General features: G+C 42.6%; 1 protein-coding gene across 1 annotated transcript in view; it reads left to right on the top strand.

Annotated features, from left to right (window-relative positions):
- Positions 1–461: 461 nt before the first annotated feature.
- CYP27A1 (cytochrome P450 family 27 subfamily A member 1) overlaps positions 462–25,434 on the top strand; it is a 42,737-nt gene continuing 17,764 nt past the window's right edge. The window contains exon 1 of the mRNA XM_082658426.1: positions 462–852. Within this exon, the coding sequence (XP_082514552.1) occupies positions 583–852 (270 nt within the window). The 5' untranslated portion in view covers positions 462–582. The remainder of the gene's footprint in view (positions 853–25,434) is intronic.

Here is a 25,434-nt window from a genome sequence, read left to right as displayed (position 1 = left end):
CTCTTTCCTCGCTCAGCCCTCAGACTCCGGGATCAACACTGGAGGCTATCAGGAAAAGCCAGCGGCCGGTTTAATCTCAGAAGTCGGTTCCTGGTCCCTCCGGGAAGTGAGATCAGCTGAGACGCTGGCGCTCTGGGATGGCGAACCGGCCTCCCCGTCTTGGAAGGCTCCCGGGCTGCCGAGAACTTTGCCGCACTCCTGCCGGGAATTAAGACCAAGCGAGCTTCAAGTTCTCCTCGAGAGTTCGCGGAAGTGCGAGGTGGGGGAGTCGCGGAAGAGGCGGCCATCGTCAGCGCTCTGTGGGTCTCCCGTAAGTCCCCCGTGCATCTTCTGCCTTGGCGTTGTCCGGCCCCTCCCCGAGCCAGGAGGCTTACAGTTGGAAAGGGTGACTTCTGCGAGTCCCTTAGGTCCTATTTGGAGGGACTGAAGACCGCAAGGAAAAGTGAGCAGTAAGAGGCCTGGTCAACCTTCGTCCGGCCCGCCCTGCGCTACCGGTACCCTTGAACCCGCCCCTGCTGTTTTGTCTCTGGACAAGTTGCTGGCGCTCTGTATTCGCTATCCAAAGGCGTGGCGGCGCGAGCCATGAATCGTATGGGTACGCTGGGCTGCGCAAGGCTGCGGTGGGCGCTGCTGGGGACGCGGGTGGCTCTCCCTGGCCTCGGCTCCCACGGGGCCAGAGCCAAGGCCGCGATCCCCAGCTCCCTGCCTGCGGCCCAGGCAGCCGAGGCTCCCGGAACCGGGCCTGGCGATCGGAGGCTGCGGAGCCTAGAGGAGCTTTCAGGGCCAGGGCGGCTGCGTCTCTTATTCCAGCTGTTGGTGCAAGGCTACGTTCTGCACTTGCACCAGCTCCAGGTAACCGAGCTGGGGGCCTCGCGACCAGGGGATGTGGTGCGCACCCGGACAGAGAAGTTGGGGATGGGGAGACGTTGGACAAAAAGTGAAGGACACGTTTAGCTCGGGACCGAGTGGGGCTGTGGTCATACCTTGGGAATCTGTAGGGGCTATGAACTGAAATGAACAGGTCAAGGGGTGGTATGAAGCAGGAGGGCACTGGACTAGAGGTGATTTGGGAGGCTAGGTTTAAAGTGGACAGAGGTTGAGATTCAGTCTCATCTCCTTGACTTCTCTTTTCACACTGGGTACTCCACCCATTCTAGACTTCTTCCAATTCCTTAAGTCTAGAAAGTCCTTCCCCCGCCTTAGGGTCTAGGAGGTTCCCTCTGCCTGAACTGTTGTCTTCACCCTTCTACTTAAACACTTGTTTTTGTCTCTGTGATTTCCCTGGGCTGGGTTAGACACCTGTTAAAGTGCTCCGGTAAAGCACCATCTTCTTTCTCTGTCACTTCCTCTGTGTTATATGTTTTTTAAAATTTATTAATTTTTAATTTATTTATTTTTGGCTGCTCTGGGTCTTCGTTGTTGTACGCAGGCTTTCTCTGGTTGCGGCGAGTGGGGGCTACTCTTCTTTGCGGTGCGCGGGCTTCTCATTGCGGTGGCTTCTCTTGTTGCGGAGCACGGGCTCTAGGCGCGCAGGCTTCAGTAGTTGTGGCTCGTGGGCTTTAGAGCGCAGGCTCAGCAGTTGTGACGCACGGGCTTAGTTGCTCCGTGGCACGTGGGAATCTTCCCGAACCAGGGCTCGAACCCCTGTCCCCTGCATTGGCAGGCAGATTCTCAACCACTGCGCCACCAGGGAAGCCCCTGTGTTATATGTTTATAAGTAATATAAACATTTCTTTAATATTGCCCTCTTGCAAGAATGTAAGCCCTGTGAGAGCAGGGGTCCTCCTGTTTGGCCTGTATCTCCAAGCCTGGCACTTGTAGATGCTCAAATATTTGTTGAATCAAAGAAAAGTCCATATATACATATATATATATATATATATATATATATATTTTTTTTTTTTTTTTTTTTTTTCCGGTACGCGGGCCTCTCACTGTTGTGGCCCCTCCCGTTGCAGAGCACAGGTTCCGGACGTGCAGGCTCAGCGGCCATGGCTCACGGGCCCAGCCGCTCCGCGGTATGTGGGATCTTCCTGGACCAGGGCACGAACCCGTGTCCCCTGCATCAGCAGGCAGACTCTGAACCACTGCGCCACCAGGGAAGCCCGGAAAGTCCATATTTTAATTGTATCCTCAGGCCACATCATTTAAAAATGAAGTGATTGATTATATGATCTAATACAACTATCAAATGCTTTCTTAATAAAATTAATATTTCAAACATTAAAAAAAATAAAGTGGACAGAGGTTGTAGAAGGGAGCTGTCTTGGTAATAGAATAGCACATGCAAGTGTATAAGCTGCCAGATGTTATAGAACCACTTATCTGTGGTGATATTTATGGTGATATCGGCTACCACAGACTTCTTCCAGAGGAAATGGCTTCTGGAGGATTACAGAGGTTTGGCGATTTGCAGGGTAAATTTCCCCTTAATGGAGAAAAAGATGTCATTGCTCAGAGAGTGAAAGCAAAATCATAGACATTAAGGAAAAGGTACATTTTTGTTATTAAGAAATCAAAGTCCAGTAAGAAGGTTTTATCCAGTGGAACACTGATATGAGGCAGGGATGGATGGATCGCCCACTGTCAATGGACAGAGACTGGAAAATCCAATGTTGGTTAAGTTGGAGAGGTTTTAGGAAGTGAACCGAAGAGATTCATGTGGAATTTGTCTTTCTGATGACTATTAACAAATATTAACGCACCCACTCTGCCCTAGGCATTTTTCCAAGAGCTGAGCTTCAGTGAGATGTGGCCAATACCCACGTGGGGGTTAAATGCTTCTTTGGGGAAGAGGGGTAACAAGGGAGTAAACAAATCAGCAAACAGCTAATTTCAGAAAGAAAGCTGAGTGCCCTGGGAGGAGAAGCCAGTCCAGGGCTGGGGAAGGAGTGGGACCTTTGATTCGAGCATGCCATCCAGGCACATTTGTGGTTGTCAGTGATTGACTGGAGTAGACAGGCCTTGGGCTGGGCTGATGAACAGACTGGTCACCAGGTGGCTGTGCTGGGCAGTAGTAAAAAATGAGGAGGAGCTGTGGGGACTTGGGATACAACAGGCCTTCGAGGAGGATACTGAAGGCCAGACTAAGGGCCCTGGTTCTTCTGAGGAGCCATGGTGAGCTATTGAGCAGGCATGGGGTGAAGATGGCCTCCAGGGGACACTGTCCAGGTTATGGTGTGTACAGTAGGATGGATTGGACAGGAGAGGCAGAGAGGGCCTCGGGTGACAAAGGGTATGGCATTATCTGAGCCACCCCCCCAGGGAAAGTTGGACTGGGAGTTAATGATGAGGGAGAAAAATGACTGTGAGGGTTTGAAGGTCCAGACTGAACACAGTTTCTCTGCACCTGCCTGGGCTGCTGCCATCTCCCCTAGGGTCTTCTCCGTTGGGTTCATGTTTCTGAGGCATGGTAGGCAGGTCACAAGGTACTCGGAGATGGTTAAAAATAAATTATTCCCTGTGTGCTCAGCTCCAAGAAACCAAGTAAGCCAAGAAACCAGTGTCCTGAAAGCTTCCCCTGCTTGATTTAACCTCTAGAAACGTGAGCAGCCCCGTGAATGCCCCAAGGGTGGGGACTAAGGATTTCTCACCATTTTTCAGGGAAAGTTTATTGGGAAGTTTTGCTCAGGACTATCTCTGTAGTGGTAACTACCAAGAAATTCTCAACTGCCCTAGGAAGTGGAGGAGGAAGCAGGAGAAAGCCAGGAGTGTGTGGCCATTTATTTATTTTTCATTTTTAAAAAAATATTTATTTATTTGGCTGTGCTGGGTCTTAGCTGCAGCACACAGGATCACGGGATCTTCGTGGGGATCTTCATTGCGGCGTCCAGGATCTTTTTAGTTGCGGCATGTGGGCTCTTTTAGTTGTGGCGTGTGAGATCTAGTTCCCTGACTAGGGATGGAACCCGGGCCCCCTGCATTGGGAGCACGGAGTCCTAACCATTGGACTACGAGGGAAGTCCCTGTTTGACCTTTTATTTTATTTTTTTAAATTAATTTATTTTTGGCTGCATTGGGTCTTCGTTGCTGCGCTCTGACTTTCTCTAGTTGTGGCGAATGGGGGCTACTCTTCGTTGCGGTGTGCGGGCTTCTCATTGTGGTGTCTTCTCTTGTTGTGGAGCACGGGCTCTAGGCCTGTGGGCTTCAGTAGTTGTAGCATGTGGGCTCAGTAGTTGTGGCACATGGGCTTAGTTGCTGTGCGGCATGTGGGATCTTCCCGAACCAGGGCTCGAACCCGTGTCTCCTGCCCTGGCAGGCGGATTTTTAACCACTTCGCCTCCAGGGAAGTCCCCCTGTGTGGACTTTTAAAGGAGAGGCCAGACTAGAATTTTGCAGAGCCTCCTGGCTCCAGCCTTTGTATCCCAAAGATCTGGAATCACATGAACCTGGGCTGCTCCATGGGAAATATATTAGCCCTTCCCACTACATGTGGCTGGTGTGAGTTAGTAAACAGCGGAGTGCTGCACATCTATAAAAGCCAGTTAATACCCCTATTGAGAAAGAGGATGCTTCCAGTGACCCACTTTGTATCAGTTCAAATCCATTTGGTTGCCACTCTCACCAGCTCAAACTATAAAGCAGCTTTATTGGTTCCTATAATGGAAAAGTCTAATAGTTGTGTGCCCTTCAGGTATAGTTTGCTCTAGTGATTCACGAGACCATCAAAGCCACAGTTCTGTTCTGCAGTTCTCTTGGCTCTGCTGTCTCACAGAATTTAGTTGACTGGCTTGGGTTAATTGCCCATTCCTGAATCCATCATAGTGGCCATAGGTGTACTCTAGCTTAGACTCATGCAGGCGTACTCCTAAAGCTGGGGTTGGGGGCCCTGCCACCTAAACAGGTGCCTGCTGCACAAGGAAGAGGACAGGAAATGACATAAGGGCAGCTGACCATAATGTCTCCTGCACCCTCAGTTGTCCAAAACGGCGTATCACACATAAAATTAATAAAATCAGCTTAGGGAAGCATTGTAGGACTTTAAGGGGTTGGAGTGGGAATTGGGACATGTGAAAGCCTTGCTAGTCCATAAATGCCAGTTCCTTTCTCTTTTCTAACTAAAATAATGACAAGAGTGCTGAAAAAGTGAAATGTGAACATATGTTAAATTTATATGTAAATTTATGTAACAAATCGATATCTTTCAAAGATGTTGACCCTGAGAATGATGAGATCAGCTGTCTATTCTGTAGCTCTCATTGTGGACTACCTGGGTTGGTGACCCCTCCTGTGTCTCCCTAATGCTTCCTGTACATATTTGTCATTTCATATATCATGTTTCTTTTTTTTTATATATAGTTACAATTTTTTTTTCTTGTGATGAGAACTTTTAAGATTTACTCTTTTAGTAACTTCCAAATATACAATACAGTGTTGTTATAGTCACCATGCTGTGCATCACATCTCAGGATGTAATCTTGTAACGCCCACTTATTTATTTTATAACTGGAAGTTTGTACTTTTTGACCACCTTCATGCATTTTGCCCTCCTTCCATGCCCACCTCTGGCAACCACCAATTGGTTCTCCATATGTATGAGTTTTGTTTTGGTTTGTTTAATTTTTAGATTCCACATACACATGAGATCATTCAGTATTTGTTTTTCTCTGTCTGACTTATTTCACTTAGCATAATTCCCTCAGGGTCCATCCATGTTGTTGTAAATGGCAGGATTTCCTTCTTTTTTGTAGCTGAATAATATTTCTGGGTGTGTGCGCGCGCGCGTTGCATTTTCTTTATACATTCATCCATTGATGGACGCTTAGGTTGCTTCCATGCTTCCATGTCTTGGCTATTGTAAATTCTGCTGCAGTGAGCATGGGGGTCCATTTATCTTTTTGAGTTTAGTGTTTTCATTTTCTTTGGATAAATACTCAGAAGTGGGACTGTGGGATCATATGGTAGTGCTATTTTTAATTGTTTAAGAAACCGCCATACTGTTTTCCATAGTAGCTGCACCAATTTACACTCCCACCAACATTGCACGAGGGTTCCCTTTTCTCTACATCCTTGCCAACTCTTATTTTTTTGTCTTTTAGCCATTCTAACGGTGCAAGGTGATATCTCATTGCAGTTTTGATTTGCATTTCCCTGGTGACTAGTGATGTTGAATACCTTTTCATTTACCTGTTGGCCATCTGTATGTTGTCTCTGGAAAAATGTCACATCAGATCCTCTGCCTGTATTTTAATTGGATTTTGTTTGTTTTGCTACTGAGTTATATGAGTTCTTCATATATTTTGGATATTAACCCTTATCAGATATATGACTTACAAATATTTACTCCCATTTGGTAGGTTGTCTTTTCATTTTGTTGATGGCCTCCTTTGCTGTGCAGAAGCTATTTAGTTTAATGTAGTCCTGCTTGTTTATTTTTGCTTTTGTTACCTTTGCTTTTGGTGTCAAATTCAAAAAATCATCATCAAGACTGCTGTCAAGGAGCTTACCACCTATGTTTTCTTCTTGGGTTTTTATGGTTTCAGGTCTTAAGTTCAAGTCTAATCCATTTTGAGTTAATTTTTGTGTATGGTGTAAGATAGTAATCCAATTTCATTCTTTTGCATGTGGCTATCCAGTTTTCCCAACACCATTTATTGAAGAGGCTGTCCTTTCTCCATTATATATTCTTTGCTCCCTTGTCATAAATTAATTTACCATGTATGTGTGGGTTTATTTCTGAGCTTTCTATTCTGTTCCACTGATCTATATGTGTGTGTTTATGCCAATAACATACTGTTTAGATTACTATAGCTTTGTAATATAGATTGAAATCAGGAAACATGATGCCTCCAGCTTTGTTCTCCTTTCTCAAGATTGCTTTGGCTATTCAGAGTCATTTGCAGTTCCATACAAATTTTAAGATTGTTTATTTATTTCTGTGAAAAATGCCATTGGAATTTTAGTAGGAATTGCATTGAATCTGTAGATTGCTTTGGGTAGTATGGACATTTTAACAATAGTAATTATTCCCATCCATGAGCATGGAGTATCTTCCCATTTATTTGTGTCTTTAATTTCTTTCTTCAATGTCATGGTTTTCAGTGTACAGATCTTTTACCTCTTTGGTTAAATTTATTCCTGGGCATTTTATTCTTTTTGATACAGTCATAAATGGGAGTGTTTTCTTAATTTCTCTTTCTGATAGTTTGTTATTAGTGAATAGAAATAAACTGATTTTTTGATTTTGTATCCTGCAAGTTTACTGAATTCATTTATTAGTTCTAACAGTTGTTTTGGTGGAGTCTTTAGGGTTTTTGATATATAGTCTCATGTCATCTGCAGGTAGTGATAGTTTTACCTCTTCTTTTCTGATTTGGATGCTTTTTTTTTTTTCCTGGCCTAATTGCTCTGTCTAGGACTTCCGATACTATGTTGAATAAAAGTGGCAAGAGTGGCCATCCTTGTCTTTTTCCTGATCTTACAGGAAAAGCCTTCAGCTTTTCAGCATTGACTATGATGTTAACTATGGGCTTGTCATATATGACCTTTATTATGTTAAGGTTCATTCTCTCTATAACCAGTTTTTTTAAATTAATTTAATTTATGGCTGCATTGGGTCTTTGTTGCTGCACGCAGGCTTTCTCTAGTTGCAGTGAGCAGGGGCTACTCTTTGTTGCAGTGTGCAGGCTTCTCATTGTGGTGGCTTCTCTTGTTGCGGAGCATGGGCTCTAGGTTCGTGGGCTTCAGTAGTTGTGGCTCGTGGGCTCTAGAGCGCAGGCTCAGTAGTTGTGGCACATGGGCTTAGTTGCTCCGCGGCATGTGGGACCTTCCTGGACCAGGGCTCGAACCCATGACCCCTGCATTAGCAGGTGAATTCTTAACCACTGCACCACCAGGGAAGCCCCTATACCCAGTTTTATGAGAGTTTTTATCATAAATCGATGTGGAATTTTGTCAAATGCTTCTTCTGCATCTATTGAGATGATCTTATGATTTTTATCCTTCATTTTGTTATATGTTGTATTACATTGATTGATTTGCAGTTGTTGAGCCATCCTTTCATCCCTGGAATGAATCCCTCTTGATCATGATGAATGTTTTTTTTTGTTTGTTTGTTGTTTTTTATGTATTGTTGAATTTGGTTTGCTAATATTTTATTGAAGAGTTTTTTCATTTATGTTCATCAGGGATATTGGCCTGTATTTTCTTTTCTTGTACTTGTCCTTGTCTGGTTTTAGTATTAGGGAAATTCCAGCCTCATAAAATGGGTTTGGAATTGTCCCCTCCCCTTCTTTTTTTTTTTTTTTTTTTTTGGAAGAGTTTGAGAAAGTTTAGTATTAATTCTTCTTTAAAATATTTGGTAGAATTCACCAGTGAAGCCGTCTGGTCTTTGACTTTTGTTTGTTAGGAGGTTTTGGTGACTGATTCAGTCTTTATACTAATAATTGATCTGCTCAGATTTTCTGTTTCTTCATGCTTCAGTCTTGGTACAATGTATGTTTCTAGGAATTTATCCATTTCTTCTAGGTTGTTCAATTTGTTGGCATATAATTGTTCACAATAGTCTCTTGTGATCCTTTGTGTTTCTGTGGTATCAGTTGTAACGTCTCTTCTTTCATTTCCGATTTTATTTATCTGAGTCCTCTTTTTTTCTTGGTGAGTCTAGCTAAAGGTTTGTTTATTTTGTTTAGCTTTTTAAAAAGCCATCTCTTAGTTTCAGTGATCTTTTCTATTGTCTTTTTAGTCTCTGATTTATTTCTGCTCAGATCTTTGTTATTTCCTTCCTTCTACTAACTTTTTTAAATTAATTTTTATTGGAGTATAGTTGTTTTACAATGCTGTGTTAGTTTCTGCTGTACAGCAAAGTGAATCAGCTATACATATACATATATCCCCTCTTTTTTGGATTTCCTTCCCATTTAGGTCACCACAGAGCACTGAGTAGAGTTCCTTGTGCTAAACAGTATGTTCTCACTAGTTATCTATTTTATACATAGTATCACTAGTGTATATTTGTCAATCCCAATCTCCCAATTCATCCCCCAGCCCTTTCCCCCTTGGTATCCATACTTTTGTTCTCTACCTCTGTGTCTGTCTTTCTGCTTTGCAAATAAAATTATCTATACTATTTTTCTAGAGTTCACATATATGCATTAATATACGATATTTGTTTTGCTCTTTCTGACTTACTCCACTCTGTATGACAGACTCTAGGTCCATCCACGTCTCTGCAAATGACCCAATTTCATTCCTTTTTGTGGCTGAGTAATATTCCATTGTATATATGTACCATATCTTCTTTATCCATTCCTCTGTTGATGGGCATTTAGGTTGCTTCCATGTCCTGGCTATTGTAAATAGTGCTGCAATGAACATTGGGGTGCATGTGTCAATTTGAATTATGGTTTTCTCTGGATATATGCCCAGTAGTAGGATTGCTGGGTCATATGGTAGTTCTATTTTTAGTTTTTTAAGGAAGCTCCATACTGTTCTCCATAGTGGCTGTATGAATTTACATTACCACCAACAGTGTAAGAGGGTTCCCTTTTCTCCACACCCTCTCCAGCATTTGTTGTTTCTAGATTTTTTGATGATGGCCATTCTGACCAGTGTGAGGCGATACCTCATTGTAGTTTTGATTTGCATTTCTCTAATAATTAGTGATGTTGAGCATCTTTTCATGCTTTTGTTGCCCACCTGTATGTCTTCTTTGGAGAAACATCTGTTTAGGTCTTCCAGACATTTTTTTTTTTTTTTTTTTTTTTTTTTTTGCAGTACGCGGGCCTCTCACTGTTGTGGCCTCTCCCGTTGCGGAGCACAGACTCCGGACACGCAGGCTCAGCGGCCATGGCTCACGGGCCCAGCCGCTCCGCGGCATGTGGGATCTTCCCGGACCGGGGCACGAACCCACGTCCCCTGCATCGACAGACGGACTCCCAACCACTGCGCCACCAGGGAAGCCCCCAGCCATTTTTTGATTGGGGTGTTTGTTTTTTTGATATTGAGCTGCATGAGCTGCTTGTTTATTTTGGAGATGAATCCTTTGTCAGTTGCTTCATTTGCAAATATTTTCTCCCATTCTGAGGGTTGTCTTTTTGTCTTGTTTATGGTTCCTTCTACTAACTTTGAGGTTAATTTGTCCTTTTTCTAGTTCCTTGAGGTATAAAGTTAGGTTATTTGAGATCTTTCTCTCTCTCTCTTTCTTTCTTATTTTTTTTAATCTTTCTTATTTCTTAATGTAGGCATTTATTGCTGTGAACTTCCTTCTTGGAACTACTTTTGCTGCTTCCCATAAGTTTTGGCTTTTGCCATTCTTTGCATCCTTTCCCTGAAGCCTCCATTCCCACCCTCCACTGGACATCAGCATCAAAGGCCAGATGATCCGTGACCTTCTGAACCTGGCGGGCTTTGTTCTGCCCAGCACAGAGGATATCGCTTCCAGCTCCAGCAGCTCCAGCAGCTCCACCGCCAGGTCGGCCTCCTTGCTTGTCTGCAGCTCGGCTGGCAGCATGAGCAGCCCCATAGGGACTCTGGGAAGGGGTGGTGTCTGGGTGTTCCCTCCTGCTTGGTCTCCCTTACTGCTTGATCTGCCCTGACAATCTATCCATGCACACTGCCATGTCAGTGCCCCTAAAAGTATGTTTGATTAATTGCTCCCCTGCTCAGGAATCCCTACAGGTCCTGGGGAATCAGCTTTAAATTCCTCCAGCAGATGTTCGAGGTCCCAGCCTCCTTTCCCAGGCACCCCTCACTTTAAGTTTTGCTATGTTGTGTTTTACATTTTCATTCATCTTTAGTATTTTTTTAAATTTCTCTTTTGACCTAGTGGTTGTTCATTTCCAAGATGGCTTCTTCAATTGCATGTTGGATGCCTGGGCTGGTTTGGCCAGAATGGCTATTTCTTTCACCACATGGCTAACCTGGGCTTCCTCACAGCATGAGGGATCTTATACCTCATTACATGTTGTTTAATCTCCACATATCTGTGAATTTTCCAGATTTCTTCTTGCAGTTTATTTCTCTTTTTTAAAATTAATTAATGAATTAATTAAATTATTTCTGGCTGCATTGGGTCTCTGTTGCTGCGCATGGGCTTTCTCTGGTTGCGGCAAGCAGGGGCTACCGTTCATTGCAGTGTGCGGGCTTCTCATTACGGTGGCTTCTCTTGTTGTAGAGCACGGGCTCTAGGCGCACGGGCTTCAGTAGTTGTGGCATGCGGGCTCAGTAGTTGTGGCTCATGGGCTCTAGAGCGCAGGCTCAGTAGTTGTGGTGCACGGGCTTAGTTGCTCCACGGCATGTGGGATCTTCCCGGACCAGGGCTCAAACCTGTGTCCCCTGCATTGGCAGGTGGATTCTTAACCACTGCGCCACCAGGGAAGTCCTTGCAGTTGATTTCTAGTTTCCTACAATTGTGTGGGAAAAGATGCCTGATTGGATTTCAGTCTTCTTAAATTTATTAAGTTTTGTTTTGTGGCCTAACATTTGATGTATCCTGGAGAATGTTCCATGTGTGCTTGAAAAGAATGTATTCTGTTGCTTTTGGGTACAATATTCTGTATATGTCTGTTAAGTTCATCTGGTTTAATGTGTCATTTAAGGCCAATGTTTCTGTATTGATTTTCTGTGTGGATGATGAAGTGGGGTATTAAAGTCTCCTACTATTATTATATTGTTATATATTTCTCCCTTTAAATCTGTCACATATTTAAGGGCACATGTTTCTTATCATTACCTGTTAATATAACTTAGAAATTGGGCTGTGAACCTCTGAGGGCCTATGCCTTTTCCAGCTCTATGTCCCCCAGCACCAGGCACAGTTCTGGGTACAGGGGAGGTTCTTGATAATGTTTGATGAATGAATACATTTCATGTACCAGTCAAAGGGCTATGAGTGGTACTGAGCAGTAGCTACATCTAGTGGTAAACTTCTTTGTGAGATTCTTCTCAGCTCCCTGATCTGAGTTGTTTGACCTAAGATAGAGTGAAAAAGAGACAGTGAGGGAGGTGGGCAGATTGATCAAACTGGCCCATCAGGTCTTAGCTTTCTAGGTTCAGAAACTAAATTCTGTCAGTTCATTCAGCATGGGTAGACTATTGGGGACTGACCCATATTGGCCAAACACACAGAAACAAATTGTGGATTGGAGTATTTATTTACAAAATTAGCCCTCCCAGGTATCTTATACCCCATCACATAGAAGCCCCCTATTCTAGTTATTCCTACCTAACAAACTATCCCAAAACATAATGGCTTAAAACAACATTTTGTTATACTCATGATTTTGTGAGTCAGGAATTTGTGCGGTGCACATCAAAAATGGCTTATCTCTGCTTCACAGTGGAGTGGGGCTGTAGTTTGAATGGCTGAAGATGGCTGGGATGGCTCAAGTGGGGCCATATGTTTAGGCCTCAGGTCTGGTTTTTGGCTGGCTTCCTTAGCTTTTCTCCATGTCACATCTGCTGGGGTTGGAATTTCCAAGATGGCTTCTTCAATTGCATGTTGGATGCCTGGGCTGGTTTGGCCAGAATGGCTATTTCTTTCACCACATGGCTAACCTGGGCTTCCTCACAGCATGGGAGTCTCTGCATAGTCAGACTTCTTACAGGGTCCTGGTTTCCCCCAGAGTGAATATTCCAAGAGACAGAAAGTGGAAGTTGCCAGTTTCTTAAAGCCTGGTTCTGGAAACTGGCATAGCATCATTCCTGCTGTATTCTACACATCAAAACAGTTACAGAGCCCACCCAGATTCTAGAGAAGAAGATGTGGACCTGACCTATTAATGGGAGAGATGTCAAAAAATATGTGGCCTTCTTTAATACACCTAACTTCTTCCTAGAATCCACATACCTAGGGAGAGAAATTAGTAACTACATTAGCGGACCGCTTGGTGTGCAGGGACCCCAGAACTAAAGCAGTAGAATTGTATGGAAAAAAATTTCATCTAGGCCTTGGAGAAAGAAACCTGGTTGAATGTGCTTCTCTGGTGCCTGTCCATTAGATTAAGTATCTCTCTCTCTTCAGAGATAAATGCTGCCTATTTTTGCTCTTTGGCTCCTTCTTCTGGGTTTTGTAATGGCCACTCCCATCCTGTTAACACATTCTTTCTTCAGTTTGGCTAATACCATTGATCAGATGGATTTTCTTTCCCAGTACTCATGTTACCGTCAAGCCTTCCAGAGATTATCCTCCAGTTACCTTGACTTGCTTGAGTGTTTTTCAGTCTCATCTGGCAGATGTTTACAGACTGTCCTTGAGACTCTGGTGGAATCTAATGTAGCGCTTTAAAGCCTCAGGGATGGGAAATCTGAAACTAGGTATTAAGGTATAAAGTGTAAGTCATACCAACTTAGCAAATGCACTGCCAGAATTTTTATCTTACAGATAAAATTTGTGGTCCAAGAAATATTACACACTTTTCAAGATAGCAATATTTCTGATTGGGAAACGTTAGAATGACTTACATATCCCAGTAGGGAACTAATTAAATAAATTACAGTACATTCATACAATGGAATTTTATACAACCATTAAAAATAAAAGAGGCAGGGCTTCCCTGGTGGCACAGTGGTTGGGAGTCCGCCTGCCGATGCAGGGGACACGGGTTCGTGCCCCGGTCCGGGAGGATCCCACATGCTGTGGAGCAGCTGGGCCCGTGGGCCATGGCTGCTGAGCCTGTGCTTCCGGAGCCTGTGCTCCACAGCGGGAGAGGCCACAGCAGTGAGAGGCCTGCATACCACAAAAAAAAATAATAATAATAATAAATAAATAAAAGGGGCAGATCTATGTGTATTAATATGAATTGCTTGGTAAGAGATGGGAGGAAAGTAAGGTGCAAAACTATATAATATGCCATCATTTGAGGATAAAAAGTATGAGGGGTATATTCATATATATATATTTGTATGTGCATAAAATATCCGTGGGAGGACACACAAGAAATTGGTAATGATGATTGCCTCTCTGTAGGGATCTTGGAGTCTGGAGATGAGAGTTAGGAGGAAGACTTACTTTTTTTTTTTTTTTAATACATTTATTTATTTATTTATGTATTTATGGCTGCTTTGGGTCTTCATTGCAGCATGCAGGCTTTCTCTAGTTGTGGTGAGCGGGGTCTACTCTTCGTTGCGGTGCACAGGCTTCTCATTGCGGTGGCTTCTCTTGTTGCAGAGCACGGGCTCTAGCCACATGGGCTTCAGCAGTTGTGGCTCGCAGGCTCTAGAGCGCAGGCTCAGTAGTTGTGGCACATGGGCTTAGTTGCTCTGCGGCATGTGGGATCTTCCTGGACCAGAGCTCAAACCCGTGTCCCCTTCATTGGCAGGTGGATTCTTAACCACTGCGCCACCAGGGAAGTCCCAAGACTTACTTTATATTGCAAGACTGCTATGGACCTCCACCAGAGTTTCCTCTGGCTTCATCCTGCCCAGGCATAGTTCACCATCTTTTGGGTCTTTTTGTACCCTTTGCATTTTAACAGTGTACATATATATTGCATTTTACAATTTTAAAAACAACAACAAAAGAATGGAGAGCAAGAGATAAGGCATGGCTGACCTAGTGCTTCCTGGTCCAGCATAATATTTTGAGATCTTCTGATGGCCTTTCCTCTTGTACCCCTGTTTGGCTCTGGGTCCTTACTTTTGATGTCCACTTCTGCATCTGCATCCTCTTTTTAGCTCTGCATCCATTGCTGGTCATCTCCTCCTTGTTCTTGAATACTCTCATTGTTCCAGTCCAGACCATCCCAGCTTGCAGGCAAAGGTGCACAGCTTACTGAGGTTTGCCTCTGGATGTGTGAGGGGTGCAGGTTGGGGGTGCCGCTTCTGTTTTCCTAACAGCCTCTCTGAGGGCGTCCCAGGCAAGGCCTTTTCTTGGATTACCCTTAGATCTGCCTCTACCCTCAGCCCATTGTTTCTCTCTGGTACAAAATCAGAGGAAAATTCCTACTGTCCACCTATCTGGTACATATCTTTGTAACTTTATGACAGTGCTTCTGTCTTGCATAAAAGCAGACATTTTTATAAATGTTGAAGTAATGGCTGCACACATGCACAAAACAATTTTTTTGCAGCTTTGTTTATAAAACCAAAAATTCAGAAACATGTTAAATGCCCATCAGCAGGATAAATAGATTGTGACATATTCATACAATGGAACACTATGCAGTAGTCATAATGAACGCACAAACTTTTTATATCTCAGTATAGAACTTGGGAGGGGGAGGGATAAATTAGAAGTTTGGGATTAACAGATGTACACTACTATATATAAAATGGGTAAACAGCAAGGACCTACTGTGTAGCACAGGGAACTATATTTAGTATCTTGTGATAACCTATATGAGAAAAGAATCTGAGTTATTATATATAACTGAATCACTTTGCTGTACACCAGAAACTAACAGAACAGTGTAAATCAACTATACTTCAATTAAAAAAATAGAACTCAGAACCAAAGTTGAGTATAGAATTATATGTACTGTAGAATACTATTTCCATAAATTAACAACCCCGTGAAAATAATATGGGCTATCATTGTGATGCAATAAAATTATATAAATATTGACAGAAAGAGCACATTTCAAATTCAAGATAGTGGTTGCTCTGGGGAGGGAGGGCAAAGGGAAAGATAAGAAGAGGACTTTGAATCTGAAATGTTTTCTTTTCTTTCTTTTTTTTTTTGTTGACGTATTTTTTTTAACATCTTTATTGGAGTATAATTGATTTACAATGATGTAGTTTCTGCATTATAACAAAGTGAATCAGCTATACATATACATATATCCCCATATCCCCTCCCTCTTGCGTCTCCCTCCCACCCTCTTTATCCCACCCCTCTAGGTGGTCACAAAGCACTGAGCTGATCCCCCTGTGCTATGCGGCTGCTTCCCACTAGCTATCTCTTTTATGAAATGTTTTCATTTTTTAAAAAGATTTGAAGCAAATATGACAAATATTAACAGTTCTTAATTCTGGAGGGAGGGTACATAAGTGTACACATTCTGGAGGGAGGGTACACATAAGTGTACATGAGTGTTTATAATGTTATTTTCTTTAATTATCCACATTAAAATCTTCATAATAAAAATACAAGTAATTCTGCTCATCATGAGTTCAAATGGTGCCTCTGGCTTGGTCTGATCTTAGAGAAAAGCATTCAAGACAAGGTTCAGAGCAAGCAGAACTTGGGAATGCTGTTAGTTATTTAGCACCCTCTGTCACTTGGAAATATGAATTCCACTTGTTGAGGGGGTTGGGGCTAAACTCCTCTTGACACTTGGACAGCACTGAGTCATGGCTGTGCCAGCTGGATTCCTCGTCACCTTTGACCCTGAATGATGCCTTCTTTCTGGCATTCATCAGTGTAGGCAAAAGAGAGGCCTGTGCTTGAAGTTACATCTCTCCTTCTGTTTATCTACCTGATGGCTGCCAGCTTTTCGTGCCAGGTTTGTTGACACTGGCAAAACAATACTTGGTATTTGTGAGTTCACTTTTGTCCTCAGGACTATTTACTTGCTGTTTTAGTGTTGTTTTTCTGTGCTGAGAGCCTTCTTAAGGAACCCACTATCAGTAAACCAAACAGCCCTCTAAGTAGGAGAATAAAACATCGCAATGCAGTATCAATTTTTTTGAGGGGAGATTTTAGATGATTATAATGTGTTTTTTTCTTGTAACAACTTTATTGAGATATAATCACATACCATACAACTCACCCATTGAACAATTAAGTGGTTTTTAGTATATTCACAGAGTTGTGCAACCATCACCACATCAATTTTAGAATATTTTAATCACCCCAGAAAGAAACCTCATACTCTTTGGCAGGAACTCCCCGCTCCCCATTCCCTCATCAGTCCCTGGCAACCACTAATCTACTTTCTGTCTCTATGGATTTGCCTGTTACGGACATTTCATATAAGTGGACTCATTCAATATGTAATCTATTGTGAAAGGCTTCTTTTATTAGCATGATGCTTTCAAGGTTCATCCATGTTGTACATGGATGTCAGTACTTTATTCCTTTTTAATGGATGAATAATATTGCATCATAAGGATATACCCCACTTTGTTCATCCATCCATCTGCTGATGATATTTGCATTGTTTCCACTTTTTGGCTCAGTGTTATATTTTGAGTTCTTAAGGTCCACACAACTGTCAAAGATAAGCACAGTTGGGCATTAGTTAAAGTGGTGAAAACAGATTCAGGAACTACTGACAGTAGTGGAAAGAGATTATTGCCTTTCCAATTTGTGCAGAGGTGACTGGCGTTTTAAAGGGAGAGTGAGGGAGTGGGGTGTGGGATGGCAGGGGCCTGAAAAGAGTCAGGGAAGTGAAAAATGACAAAAAGCAGGAATTGGGGTGGGGGTTGGTCCATGTGAAACTCACTTGGGTTTGCTAACTGGTGCTTATCTTATCGATAAGCACCCTTCCATGGAGACTGGGAGACAGGGGCTCTATCTTCAGATGACGGCTGGAACAAACAGGACATTCCTTGGCAGCCTTGAGTTTTCTCAAGTAGGCACTTTAAGGAGGGTTTCATCCTAGGGATGAAGGTCACTCTAGCGTTGTGACTTTGAGCTGTTAGAAACTATGTTAGTGTGTTCAAGTTCAATGTTGGTGCAACAAAAAGAATAAAATACCTAGGAATAAACCTACCTAAGGAGACAAAAGACCTGTATGCAGAAAACTGTAAGACACTGATGAAAGAAATTAAAGATGATACAAACAGATGGAGAGATATAGCATGTTCTTGGATTGGAAGAATCAACATTGTGAAAATGACTCTACTACCCAAAGCAATCTACAGATTCAATGCAATCCCTATCAAACTATCAATGGCATTTTTCACAGAACTAGAACAAAAAATCTCACAATTTGTATGGAAACACAAAAGACCCCAAATAGCCAAAGCAATCTTGAGAAGGAAAAACGGAGCTGGAGGAATCAGGCTCCTGGACTTCAGACTATACTACAAAGCTACAGTAATCTAGACAGTATGGTACTGGCACAAAAACAGAAATACAGATCAATGGAACAAGATAGAAAGCCCAGAGATAAACCCATGCACATATGGTCACCTTATTTTTGATAAAGGAGGCAAGGATATACAATGGAGAAAAGACAGTCTCTTCAATAAGTGGTGCTGGGAAAACTGGACAGCTACATGTAAAAGAATGAAATTAGATTACTCCCTAACACCATACACAAAAATAAACTCAAAATGGATTAAAGACCTAAATGTAAGGCCAGACACTATAAAACTCTTAGAGGAAAACGTAGGCAGAACACTCTATGACATAAATCACAGCAAGATCCTTTTTGACCCACCTCCTAGAGAAATGGAAATAAAAATAAAAATAAACAAATGGGACCTAATGAAACTTAAAAACTTTTGCACGGCAAAGGAAGCCATAAACAAGACGAAAAGACAACCCTCAGAATGGGAGAAAATATTTGCAAATGAAGCAACTGACAAAGTATTAATCCCCAAAATTTACAAGCTCAATATCCAAACAACAAACAACCCAATCCAAAAATGGGCAGAAAACCTAAATAGACATCTCTCCAAAGAAGATATACAGATTGCCAACAAATACATGAAAGGATGCTCAACATCACTAATCATTAGAGAAATGCAAATCAAAACTACAATGAGGTATCACTTCGCACCAGTCAGAGTGACCATCATCAAAAAATCTACAAACCATAAATGCTGGAGAGGGTGTGGAGAAAAGGGAACCCTCTTGCACTGTTGGTGGGAATGTAAATTGATACAGCCACTATGGAGAACAGTATGGAGGTTCCTTAAAAAACTAAAAATAGAACTACCATATGATCCAGCAATCCCACTACTGGGCATATACACTGAGAAAACCATAATTCAAAAAGAGTCATGTACCACAATGTTCATTGCAGCTCTATTTACAATAACCAGGACATGGAAGCAACCTAAGTGTCCATCGACAGATGAATGGATAAAGAAGATGTGGCACACATATACAATGGAATATTACTCAGCCATAAAAAGAAACAAAATTGAGTTATTTGTAGTGAGGTGGATGGGCCTAGAGTCTGTCATACAGAGTGAAGTGTGTCAGAAAGAGAAAAACAAATACCATATGCTAACACATATATATGGAATCTAAAAAAAAAAAAAACATGGTTCTGAAGAACCTCGAGGCAGGACAGGAATAAAGACGCAGACGTAGAGAATGGACTTGAAGACACTGGGAGGGGGAAGGGTAAGCTGGGACGAAGTGAGAGAGTGGCATGGACATATATACACTACCAAATGTAAAATAGATAGCTAGTGGGAAGCAACCGCATAGCACAGGGAGATCAGCTCGGTGCTTTGTGACCACCTAGAGGGATGGGATAGGGAGGGTGGGAGGGAGATGCAAGAGGGAGGAGATATGGGGATATATGTATATGTATAGCTGATTCACTTTGTTATAAAGCAGAAACTAACACACCATTGTAAAGCAATTATACTCCAATAAAGATGTTAAAAAAAAAAAACATGTTCTGAAACTAAGTACAAACTATAAAAAAACAAACAACAACAAAAAAACGGCCAATGTTGGGGCTTCATTGAGAAGAGGGCTGAGGAGCCTGACTAGAATTTGGTAAAGGAGAAAAAGCTTTATCATAACCTACAGCTGTGTTTCTAACTTTGTTTAGGTCCCCCACCCTTTGAAAACCTGAAAGCCATGGCGCTTCTCTGCAGCAGAAATTTATGTATATGCACAGCATATTGCATAGGATTTCAGCTCTCCATCCCCTCCACCCCCCAGCCTGTCTGCACACCCAGGTTACCACCCGTTGCCCTGGAGGTGGATTAGTGTGTTCTAGGCACTATACCTAGAATTTGGGTAATGGTTGCCAGGAGCTGCTTTGTGTTATCTACCTTAACATACAGGCTAGCCACAGAGCACCTCTGGAATCAATTAGTAGTATAATTCCCTTGTTTAACTGATGAGAAGATGTCGAGCTCACACATACAAGACAAGGCAAGGCTAAGGCCTGACTGATTCAATCAGTAAAGCTGTAACAGCCACTTTTAGATTTAGACATTTTATTGCTCACATAGTGAAAGGATGAGAGAGGCAAAGGCACCAGCTCCCTGTGATGCTGTGCCACACACCCTCGAAGGACAGCCCCGAAACTCTTTCAATCAGTTGACTGTGCTGCGAGTTGCAGGGTACCCTGTTGCTGAGGAGACCCTTCTAGACTGTAGCTAAGGAGTTTTATATTCTGCAGCTCTTTTCTGTGTGGGCTTTCTGCTCACCCCTCTGCAAAACCCGGGCAGTGATAAGAAACTGTCTCCTGACAGCCTCCCAGGTGAGCTAGGGAGGTGAGTGGGAGGTGGCCTCAGAGCAGCCCCTTCTAGGTTGCAGTGAGGAGGTTTTATATTCTGCAACTCTTTTATAAGGAGGGCGGACAGAACGGCCACATGGGTCAGAACCCAGAGGCGAGGGGAAACTGTCTCAGGACACAGGGACTTATGCCTATCAGGGGACATAGGAAACATAGGGAGGGAGGGAGCCCCGTGGCAGCTCTGTGTAGACCTCCATTCCTGTGCCGAGAGGATCGAAGGGCATTCAGCCCTGAAGACTGAGGGAAGGCTGGTGTGGACGAAAAATGTCTCCTGCCGTATCAGTTGACACAGGATGTTGTGGTCATCAAGCCATCGGCCAATGGGGCTGCCCCCAACGGCCCACTGTGAGGGAATTCAGGATGGAAAAGAACAGGATACTGGCCCTAGATAGCTAAGGTGCATATCAGAGGAATGATTTCACTGAGCCCAGACTCTTGCATACATAGGAAAGCACTAAATTCATTAACTTGAGATGTCCAGTTCTCTTTAATAACAGTAAGCTTTTGATGTTTCGACTACCTGGTTTTTGTTGCAGACTGCTACGTATCCTGGCTCCTCCCTCACCTCTTTGGAGCTGTCCCTCAGAGGTAGCTGAGAGGCTGCCTTCTGGGCTTAAGTCCTCAGAAAGTTTGCCGAATAAAGCATAATTCTCAGCTTTTAGGTTGTGCATTTTTTTTCAGTTGATGTTGGGTTCAAGCCTTTGTGTCTGTGGATACATGTAAGGTCGGGAGCATGGCACCACCAAGCTATTACCCAACAAAGCGACAGAGCCTGTTGTGCTGGGTCTGGAACTGGGACAAAATCTCCTGCCAGGCAGTCCCTGAGCTCTCAACTGAAACCGCCAGATGTGGATGACTGACTTGAGATAAAAACCCATGACAACGAGACAGGCACTTTTTTTCCTATAAAAATGACTCTTGTTCTAAAAAAAAAAAATCACATAAATACAAGTTGCGTGCTAATTATTTGTGATTACATAACACATTTAAGAGAACGTCATTTCAACTTAGTTGAAATAATTTGCGGAAGTAATACATGTTTACTGGAGAGAAATCAGAAAGACACAAAAAGAAGAAAATCCAAATCTTCCACAATCCCAACACTCTGTACATGTTACAGTGCCTCGCACACATAGCTGTTAATAAACATTTGTGAAATGAATACATAAATACACACATGCTCTTGGGGGTAAGTAAGCATTATCCCCGCTTGCTTGTCCTTGGTGAATAGGCTACTTTACTTCCCCCATGTGTCATCCACATATATATTTTTTAAATGAAAGCATATCATGTACTCTCTTTTACAACCTGCCTTTTACTAAAAGATAAATATGAACATCTTTCTACATCAATAGTCACTTCGTTAACAATTTTTAATGTCTGAATAGTGTTCCACTGTATGGCTACGCTAGAATGTACTGAAGCTTATTGTTATATATTTAGATTTTTGTATGTATAAAGATTTGATAAATACATCTATCACTAAATATCATGCGCATCCTGAATTAGTTCCTTAAAATAAATCTCTTAAAATGGAATTGTTGCGGTAAATGATTTCGCTCCGGCCTTTGATATGTATCGGCTGCCAAACTGTCCTCCAGAAAAGTTACAAGGGCAACAGTTTTGTGCAATGGAGGGCGTTCCCATTTCTAAAGAGAGAGACTCCGCCAGTGTGTTTTTCCCAGAGCAAATGAACAAATGAGTAAACACCCCTTAAAGCTTGATCTCTAATCCTGGGTTAGGAGCTGGCAAGGCAAAGGAAAGGTTGGTCTGGTCCTCTTCTTGATCTACGAGAGAGGAAGCATGGAACCACAGAAGAACCAGCGCAGGGGAACCTCCCTCACTCCCCTTCTGTTCTCTCTTTTCTGAGGGGGCCCATCTTTTGTCCACAGCAGGCTTCTTGCTGAGGCTCTGGAGGCTTTAAATATCACAAACTTCTTCTAGGCCTTTTTTTAGGGGAAATTCACAAACTATAATACAATGAACCATTTTATTTAATTAATTTATTTATTTGGCCACACTTCGTGTCATGCGGGATCTTAGTTCCCTGACCAGGGATTGAACCTGTGCCCCCTACAGTGGAAGTGCGGAGGCCTAACCACTGGACCACCGGGGAATTCCCTCAGTGAAGCATTTTAAAGTGCACAATTCAGCAGCATTTAGTGTATTCTTAATGTTATAAAACTGCTACTTCTGTCTAGTTTCAAAACTTTTTCAATACCCCAGAAAAACACCCTGTCATTAGTTACTCCTCATTCCCCTCTCCTGTCACCCCTTGGTAATCATTAATCTGCTTTCCATCTTTACGGATCTGCCTATTCAATATATCATATAAATGGAATCATACAATATATGACCTTTTGTGTCTGGCTTCTTTCACTTACTGTATGTTTTCAAGGTTCATGCAAGTTTTAGTGTGTATCATACTTTGTTCTTTTTATGGCTGAATACTATTCCATTGTATGCATATACCACAATTTGCTTATCCATTCATCAGTTGATGCCATTTGGGTTCTTTCTACCTTTTGACAACTGTGAGTAATGCTGCTCTAAACGTTCCTGTACAAGTCTCCGTGTGGCATATGTTTTCATTTCTTTTGGGTATATACCTAGGAGTGGAATTGCTGGATCATATGGTAATTCTGTGTTTAACTTTTTGGGAACTTGACAAATGGTTTTCCACAGCAGCTGCAACATTTCTGCTTTCCCATCAGCAATGCACAAGGGTTTCAATTTCTTCACACAGGTTGTTTCTCGCCAACAAGTTGTTATTTTCAGTTTTTTTGATTTAAGTCATCCTAGTGGGTGTGAAATGCTATCTTATTGTACTTTTGATTTTCATTCCTTAGTGACCAATGATGCTGAGCATCTTTTCACGACCATACTGGCTATTTATATATCTTCTTTGGAGAAATGTCAAGTCATTTAATCATTTGAAAATTGGATTGTCTTCTTGTTGTTGAGTTTTTAAAGAGTTCTTTATATACTCTGGATATTAAACCCTCATCAGATGTAGATTTGCTAATATTTTCTCTCATTCTGTAGATTGTCTATTCACATTCTTTTTTTTTTAACATCTTTATTGGAGTATAATTGCTTTACAATGGTGTGTTAATTTCTGCTTTGTAACAAAGTGAATCAGTTATACATATACCTATATTCCCATATCTCCTCCCTCTTGCGTCTCCCTTCCTCCCACCCTCCCTATCCCACCCCTCTAGGTGGTCACAAAGCACTGAGCTGATCTCCCTGTGCTATGCGGCTGCTTCCCACTAGGTATCTATTTTACATTTGGTAGTGTATATATGTCCATGCCACTCTCTAACTTTGTCACAGCTTACCCTTCCCCCTCCCCATAACCTCAAGTCCATGCTCTAGCAGGTCTGTGTCTTTATTCCCATCTTACCCCTAGGTACTTCATGACCTTTTTTTTTTTTTCTTAGATTCCATATATATGTGTTAGCATACAGTAGTTGTTTTTCTCTTTCTGACTTACTTCACTCTGTATGACAGACTCTAGGTCCATTCACCTCACTACAAATAACTCAATTTTGTTTCTTTTTATGGCTGAGTAATATTCCATTGTATATATGTGCCACGTCTTCTTTATCCATTCATCTGTTGATGGACACTTAGGTTGCTTCCATGTCCTGGCTATTGTAAATAGAGCTGCAATGAACATTTTGGTACATGACTCTTTTTGAATTATGGTTTTCTCAGTGTATATGCCCAGTAGTGGGATTGCTGGGTCGTATGGTAGTTCTATTTGTAGTTTTTTAAGGAAGCTCCATACTGTTCTCCATAGTGGCTGTATCAGTTTACATTCCCACCAACAGTGCAAGAGGGTTCCCTTTTCTCCACACCCTCTCCAGCATTTATTGTTTCTAGATTTTTTGATGATGGCCATTCTGACCTGTGTGAGATGATATCTCATTGTAGTTTTGATTTGCATTTCTCTAATGATTAATGATGTTGAGCATTCTTTCATGTGTTTGTTGGCAATCTGTATATCTTCTTTGGAGAAATGTCTATTTAGGTCTTTATTCACATTCTTGATAATGTCCTTTGATGTGCAAAAGTTTTAAATTTTTATGAAGTCCAATTTTTCTTTTTTTCTTTTATTGCTCACACATTACTGTTCAAATCTAAGAATCCCATTGCCAAATCCAAGGTCATGAAGATTTACCCCTATGTATTTTTTTAAATTTTTAAAATAAATTTATATATTTTATTTATTTATTTTTAGCTGCGTTGGGTCTTTGTTGCTGCGTGCAGGCTTTCTCTAGTTGCCGCAAGTGGGGGCTACTCTTTGTTGCGGTGCATGGGCTTCTCATTGCAGTGGCTTCTCTTGTTGCAGAGCACGGGCTCTAGGCACATGGGCTTCAGTAGTTGTGGTATGTGAGCTCAGTAGTTGTGGCTCGCAGGCTCTAGAGCACAGGCTCGGTAGTTGTAGCACACGGGCCTAGCCGCTCCGCGGCATGTGGGATCTTCCCGGACCGGGGCACGAACACGTGTCCCCTGCATCGGCAGGCGGACTCTCAACCGCTGCGCCACCAGGGAAGCCCAGTGTTTTATTCTTTTGGATGCTATGTATTAGTCTACTCTGGCTGCCATAACAAAATACCATAAACTGGGTGTCTTAAACAGTAAAAATTTACTTTCTTGCGGTTCTGGAGGCTGGAAGTTCAAGATAAGGGTGTCAGCATGGTTGGTTTCTGGTGAGAGCCCTTTTGTAATAGGGGTAGAGTGAGCACACGCTCATTAGTGTGAGACCCTTAGCATGGGGGTTAGAAGTCCAGCTCCACCAACAGGAAGCCTTGCAGTGGTCCTCGTAGCAATGATTGCAGTGAGAGGCAGATTGTGGCCTTCTCCCCAGGGCCCTCCAGGCCCTCCAGCCTCAGGGCTGGTGGGTGAGCTGAGGAGCCTGGAGACAGGCTGAGGCCTATGTCCTGCAGAGCCCCAGAGCCAACAGCCACCCAATGGCTGGGCCCAGGCCTTGAAGCAGCAGTGAACCTCTCCGCCATCCCCACCTCTGCGACCTAATGGCAGTGGCAGTCTCCATGGGTCGCAGTCTGTGGAGGCCTCGCAACTGGAGTATATGGACACTGCCATTAAGGTA

Source organism: Grampus griseus (genome assembly GCF_964374135.1).
Source record: "Grampus griseus genome assembly, chromosome: 7".
NCBI lineage: Eukaryota > Metazoa > Chordata > Mammalia > Artiodactyla > Delphinidae > Grampus > Grampus griseus.
The sequence above is the reverse complement of the archived record's forward strand: the minus strand, read 5'-3'. Positions and strand labels throughout refer to the sequence as shown.